Source organism: Doryrhamphus excisus, chromosome 15, assembly GCF_030265055.1.
Source record: "Doryrhamphus excisus isolate RoL2022-K1 chromosome 15, RoL_Dexc_1.0, whole genome shotgun sequence".
In the NCBI taxonomy this organism is placed as follows: Eukaryota; Metazoa; Chordata; class Actinopteri; order Syngnathiformes; family Syngnathidae; genus Doryrhamphus; species Doryrhamphus excisus.
Genome location: NC_080480.1, coordinates 15,004,722 through 15,019,446, shown reverse-complemented (window position 1 = coordinate 15,019,446; position 14,725 = coordinate 15,004,722). Strand labels below are relative to the sequence as shown.

General features: G+C 37.0%; 1 protein-coding gene across 1 annotated transcript in view; it reads right to left on the bottom strand.

The window, feature by feature from the left end:
- The window catches only part of baiap3 (BAI1 associated protein 3), a 47,774-nt gene that overhangs the window by 27,878 nt on the left and 5,171 nt on the right, over positions 1 to 14,725 (bottom strand). The window contains exon 2 of the mRNA XM_058048894.1: positions 7,514 to 7,651. Within this exon, the coding sequence (XP_057904877.1) occupies positions 7,514 to 7,647 (134 nt within the window). The 5' untranslated portion in view covers positions 7,648 to 7,651. The remainder of the gene's footprint in view (positions 1 to 7,513; positions 7,652 to 14,725) is intronic.

Here is a 14,725-nt window from a genome sequence, read left to right as displayed (position 1 = left end):
GTAGTCTGTGTACGACTTGCATAGCAGTACATATTTACTATACACTGAAAAAGATTAGGGTGTAGTGGTTAGTGCATAGACCTCACAGCGAGGAGACCAGGGTTCAATTCCACCCTCGCCATGTTCTCGACGTGCATGCGTGGGTTTTCTCCAGGTACTCCGGTTTCCTCCCACATTCCAAAAACATGCTAGGTTAATTAGCAACTCCAAATTGTCCATAGGTATGAATGTGAGTGTGAATGGTTGTTTGTCTATATGTGCCCTGTGATTGGCTGGCCATCAGTCCAGGGTGTACCCCCGCCTCTCGCCCAAAGACAGCTAGCTATTTAGACGATAATGTTTGTGTGTCTACTACTATACAAGCTGTACTCTGACTACTCTAAAGTATTTTAAATAAACAACCTTAAACTGTATTATGGAAAACAGGAAGTGAACAAATGTAGCTATTTAGCCGATAATGTTTGTGTGTCTACTACTATACAAGCTGTACTCTGACTACTCTAAAGTATTAAAAAAAAAACTTAAACCGTATTATGGAAAACAGGAAGTGAACAAATGTAATGTAATGTAATGACAAAAAATTAAAAAAATTGAAAAATACATAAAAATAAATAATAAAATAAAGTAAAAACAAACAAAAAACACTTAAATTATATTAAGAAAGCAGGAAGTGAACAAATGTAATGTAATGACAAAAAATAAAATAAAAAATTTGAAAATAAATAATAAAATAAAGTAAAAACAAACAAAAAAAACACTTAAATTATATTAAGAAAGCAGGAAGTGAACAAATGTAATGTAATGACAAATTTTTTTTAATTAAAAATAAATAATAAAATAAAGTAAAAACAAACAAAAAACACTGAAATTATATTAAGAAAGCAGGAAGTGAACAAATGTAATGTAATGTAATGACAAAAATAAAAAAAATTAAAATAAATAATAAAATAAAGTAAAAACAAACAAAAAACACTTAAATTATTTTAAGAAAGCAGGAAGTGAACAAATGTAACAGTTACTGATTGTAAAAGTACCAGATGGAGGGGTAGGATTTAATAAGCTTTGCTTTTTCCTACTCCTTTCGGACATGTGGAACTGTGAACTGATTATGTGATGCATTCAATTGTAATCTGATGCATGTTCAAATGAAATTCAACCATTACCATTACCATATATCCAAGTTTCCTGAAGTACTTCTGAAGTATTTTCCCGGGAGAAAATGAAATGTGAGAATGGGTAATACAAATATGAGTCCACTTGATGGTAATTCCTACGCAATGAAACATCGAAATCCGTCCACGTTTCGACTTTAATTGACTTGCACAAATCTGTTGTTGTATTCTGGAGGATTTGGCATCAACAAACTGGGATCTTTTCATTCCCAGCATCGGAACAAGACGTTTGTAAAATAAAGCCAGGCCAGTAGTCATTAAGATCTGCCACAACAAAACACACACACACACACACACACACACTTGATGAGCTGGTCTCGCTCACCAGAATAACAAAACTGGCTTGATGTTGCTAGGAAACAGGTACTCGTGTTGTTGTTGTTTTTTTTTATGTGTGTTATTATTCAAATGTATTTCCAAGATTCATTCATTCTAATGCATCGCTTAGGTCGTATCCAAAACGAGACTCAAAACTTGGCTTGTTGAAAAGAACGGAAGCAACTGCCAGCCATTTTTTTTCTTTCTTTCCTCCCAAACACAATGTGGCAGTGCGTACACATCAATTACTCGTGCGTACATCACCGTCGGCGGCGCCATGAAAAACCATGTGACGCCTCAAGTGAGATTCTTCTTCTTGTTTTGAAAGAAATTCGATTCATCACGCTTGTCTTTGCGTCCTATGAGCCTGCGAGGCTCTTATCGCCGCTGGAGGATGTGCCTGACAAGGACTAATACCCCCCCCCCCCACTCCCGCCACCCCCATCCGTCGCCCATTTCTACACTTGTTGTGCTCTAATTACACAATTGATTAGGCAAGAAAGCATCAGCGGTGAAAAGTGCCTAACATGGAGACGAAGACGCCGCCTCTGTACAATCTCTCCAGTGCCTCTTAAAAGCGAGCATCGTAGCGGAAATTATTGCCATGTTTCTTTTTTTTTTTTTTTTTTTTTCTTCCATCCAAAGGGCAACTTCAATGTAAAGCGGGTAGCGTGTCACCACGCACAAGATGGGTCATTTAGACGCCTTCTGTTTTATTCATGCGACACGCTACAGTCAGGTGTTACCGACTTTCTGACAGTATGAGGACGATTTAGCAAAGGCCGTGTTTTCATTTTTAGCAACAATGACCGACCTTTACATTTGCATTTCTTTTGGTAATGGTAATGGTTTTATTTCATTTGAACATGTGTCAGATTACAATTGAATGCATCACATAATCAGTTCACAGTTCCACATGTTCGAAAAGAGTAGAAAGAAGCAAAGCTTATTAAATCCTACCCCTCCATCTGGTACTTTTACAATCAGTAACTGTTACATTTGTTCACTTCCTGCTTTCTTAATATAATTTAAGTGTTTTTTGTTTGTTTTTGCTTTATTTTATTATTTATTTTTAAAAAAATTGTCATTACATTACATTACATTTGTTCACTTCCTGTTTTCCATAATAAAGTTTAAGGTTTTTTTAAATTATTATTTATTTTTTGTCATTACATTAAATTACATTTGTTCACTTCCTGTTTTCCATAATACAGTTTAAGGTTTTTGTTTTTTTTTAATACTTTAGAGTAGTCAGAGTACAGCTTGTATAGTAGTAGACACACAAACATTATCGTCTAAATAGCTAGCTTGTGTCCTTGGTGGGAATTTTTACTGTTGGTACCTCTGTTATCTGTTATATAATTTTTTTAAAACTTTTTTAAATGTATTTTTTATTAATTATTTAAATATTTTATTTTTTTAATTTGATTAAATTTAATTTTTTTATTTTTTTATTTTTTTTATTTTTGTCACGTACCAAAGTACGAGGTGATATGACCATACAATGACATAATGGGTACCATAATAACTGTCAATATAGTGATATATATATATATTTTTTGTTTGTTTTTTTTGTTTTGTTTTGTAGGATACGGTGTTCCATTAGGAGTCCGTGGCTGAAACATTGTCCATGTTTTCTGTTATAAAATTTAATAGAATAATAAAAATATAATAATAAAAATAAAAAATAAAATAAAAATATAATAATAAAAAAATATATAAATATATTATTAAAAAATATAAAAATAAAATAAAATAATAAAATGTACCAGAAATTTTAATACAATCATACCTATTTTTAAATAAATATATGAATATGAATCTAAAAATAAAATAAAGTCTTCCCCCTTGGATGGAGCCCTGCTCTCCCGGGGTGCTCTTCTATGCGGCGGGCTCCTAATTAAGAAACCGTGACACCGAGCAAAAGCGTACATGCTAATGAGGAAGCCACAAACCAGAAATGCAAAGTGTGAAAGCCCACTGCCTGACTGACTACAGATGGACTGTGGCATCCCGAACCACAACCACAACAACCACCGATCAATGCAGCCATCCCTGCACGTACCTGGCTGGCCCCTCCGGTTCTCAATTAACACCGCAGAGACACCGGAGATCACAATGATGAGCTCTCTCTCTCTCTCTGCATATGTGTGCATGCATAACGGGGGCTCAGCGGGGAGCCTTTAACACCAGGGAGCCGGCAGGGGGAAATGAGGAATGACATGCACCATCGTGACAGTTCAGATGACTATTTAAAGCACGCCACTGAACGGATCCCCCCCCCTCCGCCGGAGCGGATTTGATTATGTGTTTATTCAAATATATCACCATCACATGATACACCGAGAGGTAAACACCAGGTTGAACGCGGCACCCGAGGTCGTCCTGGGTGTTAAAAATAAACAATGGTCGTCACTACAAGCAAAGTTCACACCAAGGCAGACAGCCTGTGTTTAGGTTGCTATGGTAACCCCCAGGTTCATACTATTAGGTTGGGTTTTTTTTTTGCCGCAGATGAGGCTTCAAAACAAGACCGAGGTGGAGGGAGAGGGGGGGGGGGCGTTGTGGGGGATTTCACCTGTGTCACTTTATGTGTTGCTACGAGACAAGCCGGCATGGCAAACTTTATGTGGAATCAAAAGAGGCGGGAACAAAGGGCGGACACAAACGTACACGTAGAACACACGGTGCCAATAAGAAAGGAGACATTACATGACATACAGCACATATTAACAGTACATACATACATACATGTACACGCTACATGGACGCACAAAAAACATTGCCGTACTTCCTCAGAAAGAGGCCAGGGGGGGGTACTTGGATACTCACGTACAGCGAGTGGTAAGGCATTTATTGCGGTGACAGATGTTATTTTTATTACATTTTTAACTTATCATACTAAATATAATCATTGACTTTAATTTAATTTTGTTTGCCAACATGCTTCTTAAATTAAAAGTGACTGGGGCAAGGTGTCTCTTAGGGGTAAGGCGTTAAAAAGAGCAGGTGGCTAACACACCCAGTAAATCTTTTGGGGTAAGGTGTTAAAAAGAGTAGGTGCGTCATCTATTCAAGTGGCCAACACACCCAGTAATTCATTCGGGCAAGGTGTCTCTTAGGGGTAAGGCGTCAAAAATAGTAGGTGGCTAACACACACAGTAATTCATTCGGGCAAGGTGTCTATTAGGGGTAAGGTGTTAAAAAGAGTAGGTGGCTAACAAACCCAGTAATTCATTCGGGCAAGGTGTCTCTTAGGGGTAAGGCGTCAAAAAGAGTACATCTTGTATAATGACAATAAAGGCCATTCCATTCCATTCCAATTCATTAGGGCAAGGTGTCTCTTAGAAGTAAGGTGTTAAAAATAGTAGGTGGCTAACACACACAGTAATTCATTCGGGCAAGGTGTCTATTAGGGGTAAGGTGTTAAAAAGAGTAGGTGGCTAACACACCCAGTAATTCATTCGGGCAAGGTGTCTCTTGGGGGTAAGGTGTTTAAAAAAAGTAGGTGCGTCATCTATTCAAGTGGCTAGCACACCCAGTAATTCATTAGGGTCAAGGTGTCTCTTAGTGGTAAGGTGTTAAAAACAGTAGGTGGCCAACATACTCAGTAATTCATTAGTGCAAGGTGTCTCTTTGGGGTAAGGTATTAAAAAGAGTAGGTGGCTAACACACCCAGTAATTCATTCGGGCAAGGTGTCTATTAGGAGTAAGGCATTTAAATGCATTTTTATTATTATTATATTAAATAATTATAACCCTTTCCTCAAGAGGCGTTTATTTGAGGTACGGCCTATTTAATATGTTGGACAACACCCTTCATAAATGAAATTTGTAGTATTTCATCAAATAATGCCATCGTTTATCATGTTTGTTTGATCATGTTTGTGTCAATTCAAGGTACGGCATCTATTTATTCAAGTGGCCAACACAAGCAGTCATTCTACGGGGTGAGGTGTCTATTTGAGGTGCGTCATCTATTCAAGTGGATAACACACCCAGTAATTCATTAGGGCAAGCTGCCTATTAGGAGTAAGGCATTTAAATGCATTTTTATTATTATTATATTAAATAATAACACCATCTAGTGTGTTTTTTTCCTGGGGGAGGTGTCTATTTGAGGTACGGCCTTTACTTGTATTTAATATGTTGGAAAACACACTTCGTAAATGAAATAAATTAGTAGTATTTCATCAAATAATGCCACAGTTTATCATGTTTATCATGTATTTATTCAAGTGGCCAACACAAGCAGTCATTCTACAGGGCGAGGTGTCTATTCGAGGTAAGTTCCAATACACTTTTATTATTATATTACATAATTCCGCCATTGACTGTGGGTGTTTTTTTTTTTACCCGGGTTGATTAATGTATTCATGTCGCTAACACGCAGTTGACAGTTGTCGATTAGAGGTAAGGTGACAGGACATTTTGAGATGCCGCGGTCGCTATTTGAGGAAGTACAGCCACATGAATAAACGTACACTTGCAGTACATAAAAAAATACTCGATTTTGAGTGACAAGAACACGGCTTATGAAAAGAAAGCAGGACATATTTCTCAGACATCAAAGGGAAAGAAAAGAAAGCAGAAGCACAATTAAACATTATAAGCAATTAGGATACTTCAGGAAACGCCTGAGGGGTAGGAAAAGCCATTATCTGGATAACAAATGTGTCTTTCTGTAGCTACAAACGTATTACAGTCTACACAATAACCATCTGTTTATGCATAGAAGATACACAAACATGTTTTTTGTTAAAAATAGACTATCCTGTACAGAAAGACAGAATACACACGTTCGAGATCTCACACACACACACACACACAGAAGACATTTCGAAACAGCAGTGAGCCACATCGTGGTGCCGAAGCTGCCAGAACCGCGTGGCGTTAAGCGAAGAACGCATTGGTGGCGACGCCATCAGACTCTGACTGTGCATGTAATAGTGTTGTTGGAGGGTCCTTGGGGGGGGTATTGCCGCACGGAGAGTCCAAAACGCCGACCGCATTTAAAGAACGTGCTTGGCCGGATGTGAAGGCGACAGCGGCTGATTGAAAACAAATAAATCAGTGTCAGCGTTTTTTTTATCATAATCATACTTATTATTATGATTCTGTTTTGTTTTTATGTTAATTCTAATACATACTATCCTAACGCCATATTCTTATATTAGTTTAATTTCGCCTTGCATATTGTGTTTATTTAAAGCACATTTAATTTCATGTTTCATGTAATACAGAAATCCCTCGTTTATCATAGTTAATCGGTTCCCGACCTGACAGTGATAAGTGAATTTCAGTGAAATAGGATTCCTTATTCATAAATGGAACTTTTTCATATAGTTAGAGCATTGGAAACCTGTGAGCAACCTTCTAAATAAATTTTTTTAACATCAGTAGAGACCTCTAGACATGAAGTAGCACCCCTATAGTCACCTTTAAACTCATGACAATTAAAATATAATAGACATATGGTAAAGAAGACTAAATATATATTCAGAATACTAGCAGGGGCTATTGTCTCGTCAATGTAAAATCTATATATAAATCTTATATTTACATTATGTTTGGTTTAGTCATTTTTATGTTTGGCCAATAATACATAAAATCTGTAAAAAAAAAAATTGTGATTAATAGGCTGTATGAAACCAGAAAAAAACAATAATTTAAGTGATTAATTTTGAAAAACTGTAACAGAACAAAGCCGCAAAATTCCAACCGGGATGTTGGATGACTCTAAATGCCAAATATTTGTAATTTTTTTATTTATTTTTTTTTACATTTATCAGGAGCAAAAAAAAAATAAATTTTTTTAAATATTGCATTTAAAAATAAAAATACATAAAATACAACATGCATGAATTAATTATTTATATTTTATATTATATTTATTTATTTATTAATTCCATTTATTATTAGTAAAGGTAATTCATTTATTTTTTTCTCTCCCAGACATAAACAAAAAATAATAATTTTGTATGTAAAAAGTTTATTCACATGCACAATCATCCCCAACTCACCTGCGGGCTAAGGGTTCGGGACAGTGGGTGAGGGGGCTTCCGGCAGTGGGCGGCGGCTCCCTGCGGCTCCTCAGAGACTGGCTCCTCTGCACCTGGCGCAGGACGCTACTCTTCAGGTCCAGCAGCGTCGTCATGGCGCTACAAAAAGGAGACAGGGAGCAAAAAAACATTTAAAAAAAAGAGTCAAGGGAAATGGTTCCTCATGATGAAGAGGTGGAAGATGGCGTGACAAAACAGACTTCAACGCACTGACCAAGGTCGGAGCGACCTTGGATGTTTGTGTAACTAGAACATCAGCGTCGTGATAGACAAGTAGACATTTTGTGTAGCCTCACATAGCTATGCTCGCTAACATTTGGGAACATTTTAAAACATATGTCATAGAAAAATCTGCAGTAAAATATAGAGTAAAAAGTTTTCATCTAACAAGATAAAGTTGTAATTTTAATTTAAAAATAAAATTTTTAAGGAAAAAAACCTGCATTTTAGCAGCAGCGTAAATTTGACATATTCAAGACACATTTTAATTAATTTTAAGTCGTAATAAGAGAAACAAATATTTTTTTTTTCAAGTTGAGGACCAAGGTATCATGAAACAAAAATAAATTAAAATTAAAATTAAAATTAAAATTAAAATTAAAATTAAAATTAAAATTAAAATTAAAATTAAAATTAAAATTAAAATTAAAATTAAAATTAAAATTAAAATTAAAATTAAAATTAAAATTAAAATTAAAATTAAAATTAAAATTAAAATTAAAATTAAAATTGGCTAATTGACTAATTTACTAAGACTAAAGTCAAAATATTAGGAGGATAAAATTGTAATGGGGAAAAAATAATAGCATCGAGTTGACATATAAAAAAAACAAAAAATAAAAAGTTTTAAAAAGTTTTAATATTTTGTATTTAAATTTATTTTGTAAATAAAGTCAAAATATGGTGGGAATAAAGTCATATTAAAGATGGGGGGAAAAAGAATATCACTCAGATACAGATACAGTGTACCCCGCCTCTTGCCCAAAGACAGCTGGGATAGGCTCCAGCATAGTGAGGATAAGCAGCATAGAAAATGCATGGATGTATCGTGTCTACAGTGGGGCAAAAAAGTATTTAGTCAGCCACCAATTGTGCAAGTTCTCCCACTTAAAAAGATGAGAGAGGCCTGTAATTTTCATCATAGGTACGCTTCAACTATGAGAGACAAAATGAGAAAAAAAAATCCAGATAATCACATTGTTTGATTTTTAAAGAATTTATTTGCAAATCATGGTGGAAAATAAGTATTTGGTCACCTACAAACAAGCAAGATTTGTGGCTCTCACAGACCTGTAAGTTCTTCTTTAAGAAGCTCCTCTGTCCTCCACTCGTTACCTGTATTGATGGCACCTGTTTGAACTGGTTATCAGTATAAAAGACACCTGTCCACAACCTCAGACAGTCACACTCCAAACTCCACTATGGCCAAGACCAAAGAGCTGTCAAAGGACATCAGAAACAAAATTGTAGACCTGCACCAGGCTGGGAAGACTGAATCTGCAATAGTTAAGCAGCTTGGTGTGAAGAAATCAACTGTGGGAGCAATTGTGAGAAAATGGAAGACCTACAAGACCACCGATAATCTCCCTCGATCTGGGGCTCCACGCAAGATCTCACCCCGTGGGGTCAAAATGATAACAAGAACGGTGAGCAAAAATCCCAGAACCACACGGGGGGACCTAGTGAAAGACCTGCAGAGAGCTGGGACCATATTAACGAAGGCTACCATAAGTAACACACTCCGCCGCCAGGGACTCAAATCCTGCAGTGCCAGACGTGTCCCCCTGCTGAAGCCAGTACATGTCCAAGCCCGTCTGAAGTTTGCTAGAGAGCATTTGGATGATCCAGAAGAGGATTGGGAGAATGTAATATGGTCAGATGAAACCAAAATAGAACTTTTTGGTATCAACTCAACTCGTCGTGTTTGGAGGAGAAAGAATGCTGAGTTGCATCCAAACAACACCACACCTACTGTGAAGCATGGGGGTGGAAACATCATGCTCTGGGGCTGTTTTTCTGCAAAGGGACCAGGACAACTGATCCGTGTAAATGGGAGAATGAATGGGGCCATGTATCGTGAGATTCTGAATGAAAACCTTCTTCCATCAGCAAGGGCACTGAAGATGAAACGTGGCTGGGTCTTTCAGCATGACAACGATCCCAAACACACCGCCCGGGCAACGAAGGAGTGGCTTCATAAGAAGCATTTCAAGGTCCTGGAGTGGCCTAGCCAGTCTCCAGATCTCAACCCCATAGAAAATCTTTGGAGGGAGTTGAAAATCCGTGTTGCCCAGCGACAGCCCCTAAACATCACTGCTCTAGAGGCGATCTGCATGGAGGAATGGGCCAAAATACCTACAACAGTGTGTGAAAATCTTGTGAAGAGTTACAGAAAACGTTTGATCTCTGTCATTGCCAACAAAGGGTATATCACAAAGTATTGAGATGAACTTTTGTTTTTGACCAAATACTTATTTTCCACCATGATTTGCAAATAAATTCTTTAAAAATCAAACAATATGATTATCTGGATTTTTTTTTCTCATTTTGTCTCTCATAGTTGAAGCGTACCTATGATGAAAATTACAGGCCTCTCTCATCTTTTTAAGTGGGAGAACTTGCACAATTGGTGGCTGACTAAATACTTTTTTGCCCCACTGTAATTGCCAACTTATGGTGAATGAAACGTGTCTTCTGCAGAAAAAAGCGTCCCATTTTCTGAGAAAACACTTTTTTTTAAAGTTTCTTTGACCAACAATGTGCAAATTTTACCGCACTGCGAGTGCTACAGACACATAAAACGGATTGTCCTCTGCAGGGCTTCTTCCTAAAACCACTTTAAAAGCGTCTAAATTCCAGCATCAACAAGTTGGCTGGAAAGAGTTTTAAGGTTAGCCCGTCTGCTCGTGAGATGACAGCAGTGAAAGGTCTTCGTGGTCAAAAACCAAGAGGTGTCTCTCGGCTGAATCCTTGTCTCATTAGACGGTTATCATCGCCATGGCAACCTCCAACTGCAGCTGGACCCCTCCCCTCTTTGTCAGATCCTCACATCGGCTGGTTATGTCTGTCTGAGGTGTCGGGCCGAGCGCTTGAGTGACATTTATGATAATTTACGTTATTGCCGAGACAAATCATCCAGGCATTGATATGATATTAATTGAATTTAGTGAAACATGATCCTGGGAGGAAGTAGTTGCTTCTTACCACACCGAGAATGTGGTAGACCATTGGGGAAATAAACGATATGATTATTTTACAACTATTTTAATTACAGCTGACTATTTTTTGGAACTAATTTGAACACTTTCAGTGATAGTACTTGACTTTTTGTACAATTCCCGACTAAATCTGACCCCTTTTTCTAGCATGGATCAATGGATCAATCTGGTGTTAGCGTTGTTTTTAGCATCTGTCAATGGCAAAAACGGTTTCTTAATTAGTTTTGACAACTGAAAAACGAGCGCTATCAACACCAGCGGGATATCAGTTCATCGACTCCTGTAAGAATGTCACGTCTGTATTTTATAATGCAAGATGAACGTCGACATCGACAAACGTTAACTGCAGAATGGAATCAAATGAACGTTTCCTTTTTGAATCTGTATGGTAACCTATGTATTTAGATCCAAATTCAGTCGTTTTCTACTGTATATTGGGTAATAGGAGGGGAAAGTTGACTATAGGGGTGCTATGTCCTGCCTAGAGGGCTCTAATAAGGTTCAAAAACAGATTTAGAGGATTAGAAACGGGTTTTCTATGCCCTAATTATGAGATTACTCCATTTAGAAATAAGGAATAAGAAATCCTACTTTGCGGAAATTCACTTATCACAGTCCCTTATCTGGGACTAATTAATTGTGATAAACGAGGGATTCGTAAAAACTATGAGATTATTCCATTTAGAAATAAGGAATCCTACTTTGCAGAAATTCACTTATCACAGTCGGGTCTGGGACTAATTAACTGTGATAAACGAGGGATTCGTAAAACTATGAGATTATTCCATTTAGAAATAAGGAATCCTACTTTGCGGAAATTCACTTATCACGGTCGGGTCTGGGACTAATTAACTATGATAAACGAGGGATTCGTAAAAACTATGAGATTATTCCATTTAGAAATAAGGAAACCTACTTTGCGGAAATTCACTTATCACGGTCGGGTCTGGGAATAATTAACTGTGATAAGCGAGGGATTCATAAAAACTATGAGATTATTCCATTTAGAAATAAGGAATCCTACTTTGCAGAAATTCACTTATCACAGTCGGGTCTGGGACTAATTAACTGTGATAAACGAGGGATTCGTAAAAACTGTGAGATTATTCCATTTAGAAATAAGAAATCCTACTTTGCGGAAATTCACTTATCACAGTCGGGTCTGGGACTAATTAACTGTGATAAACGAGGGATTCGTAAAAACTATGAGATTATTCCATTTAGAAATAAGGAATCCTACTTTGTGGAAATTCACTTATCACAGTCCCTTATCTGGGACTAATTAACTGTGATAAACGAGGGATTCGTAAAAACTATGAGATTATTCTATTTAGAAATAAGGAATCCCACTTTGCGGAAATTCACTTATCACGGTCGGGTCTGGGACTAATTAACTGTGATAAACGAGGGATTCGTCCCAAATTTTTACAAAAGTAGTACATTCTTTTGTCCCTTCCACACTCCTGCACGGACTTAGAGGCTTTCTTTCAAGTCTAACGAAGTTATATAACCTTCATAACACGACAGCGGCGCTCCACAGAGGAGAAGATTCAAATAAAGTCAGATATATTTAATGAAGTGGAGCAGAGCGGAGCGAGACGACGGCAGGAGGGGAGGATGAGGGACGCTTACTTGCAATATCAACAAATGATATTTCATAAATCAGTTCACCTCTAGAACCTCGTCGTCTATTTACTGTCAATGATCATGTATGATCTCAGGGTCACATCGTAGGGGTTACGCGGGCGTATCCTTCCTTTATTATTAATTGATGATTTATAATTTGAACAGACGTTTGAGCATATATTAATACCTGTATTACCACAATCCTGACATTTCATGACAGGAACTTGATGAAAGAATGCAACAAAAGTCACCAGTGTTCTACAAGCACATGAAGGACACTTCTGCCCGGCAACAACAAAAAAAAAGAAGTCTGTGGAAACAAATTACTCATCTCTTATAGGTTGCCTTCACACTTCTGGACTCTTGTCCGGACCGGTTTTCGTGTGACATAAAGAAAGGAACTCGAGGAATACAAGTACAGTAATCCTTAGCCACTTTACGCTTCAATATATATAAATATATTAATTAATAAATGACGCAGTTTTGTGTTGAATATTCATCAAAACATGCAAATTTGATGTATTTTTGGACAAAATTAAGCCTAAAAATTGCTAAATTACTTAGAATACAAATATAAGGCATTCAGAAGGTTACTGTAATGTTCGGTAAGACACACAAGCACCAGACCCGATCACCAGAAACACAAGTACAGTGATCCCTAGCCACTTTACGCTTCAATATATATATATATATTAATTAATAAATGACACTGTTTTGTGTTGAATATTCATCAAAACATGCAAATTTGATGGGTTTTTTTGGACAAAATTAAGCATAAAAATTGCTAAATTACTTAAAATACAAATATAAGACATTCAGAAGATCACCTACACCGGCCTCTAGGTGGCAGTAATGTTACTGTAATGTTCGGTAAGACACACAAGCACCAGACCCGATCACCAGAAACACAAGTACAGTGATCCCTCGCCACTTTACGCTTCAATATATTCATTAATTAATAAATGACGCAGTTTTGTGTTGAATATTCATCAAAACATGCACATTTGATGTATTTTTTTGGACAAAATTAAGCATAAAAATTGCTAAATTACTTAAAATACAAATATAAGACATTCAGAAGATCACCTACACCGGCCTCTAGGTGGCAGTAATGTTACTGTAATGTTCGGTAAGACACACAAGCACCAGACCCGATCGCCAGAAACACAAGTACAGTGATTCCTTCCCACTTTACACTTCAATATATATATTAATTAATAAATGACGCAGTTTTGTGTTGAATATTCATCAAAACATGCAAATTTGATGTATTTTTTGGGGATAAAATTAAGCATAAAAATTGCTAAATTACTTAAAATTACTTAAATTACTTAAAATACAAATATATACCGGCCTCTAGGTGGCAGTAATGTTACTGTAATGTTCGGTAAGACACACAAGCACCAGACCCGATCGCCAGAACAACAGGCTTTTATTGCAGGTATGAATGACAACAGGTAATCTTGTGGACATAACCTACGTCAATCTAAAACTCCAACCTCAACCTCTGACATCACTTCCTGTCTGCCTCCAAACTGACACATTTACATTATATTATTGGAGCTGTAGTGAACCGAACCCAAACAAACCGTCATTTGAACCAAACACAACACATGTGAACAGTTCCTCGCAACTCAAAAGAGACCACATGACTAGATACACAAGAAAGCCGTGTGATTGATGGATGGAGACGTGGTTCAGCACAGTCAGTCGGACTCGGTCGAACACTCTTTTTAAAAAAAGGGGGAAAAGAAATTGTCAGGCAACGTCTGAGAAGCTTTGAGAGGTGAAGAAAGGGGGTGGAAGAAATCTTCCAGGAGAACAATGGTGGCTGTTATTAGCGAAATGTAATGGGGGGATAATTACAGGAAGGAGAGGTGCCGCCGTTTTGGTAGTAATATTATAAATTGGATCATTTTGAGTCGGATTAAAAAAGGAAACCATACAAGCTCAAAAGCCACATTATCTACAATTAATGGAGTTCTTCAATCCGTCTAAACTTTCAGTTCGTAATTCCTTAGAAGCAGTTTTATCATTGCAATCAATCCATCAAATCTGGAGAACACAATGTACAGTTGTACCTCAGTTTTTGTTATTCCCAAACAAAAAAGTAAATCCACTTATGACTTTATGACTGTGTTTGAGACGCACCCAATAAATTTAGAAAGAAAAACAGATTTGTAAATGTACAGCATAAAATCATCACGCAGCAACTTAACACAAAAAGCTAAAAAGGAAATATACAAGATAAATATCAATACAAGTTCCCACCAATGAACTACTCTGGGTTCATGCAGAGCCTTATTATTGCCAGGCTAAAATCATCACG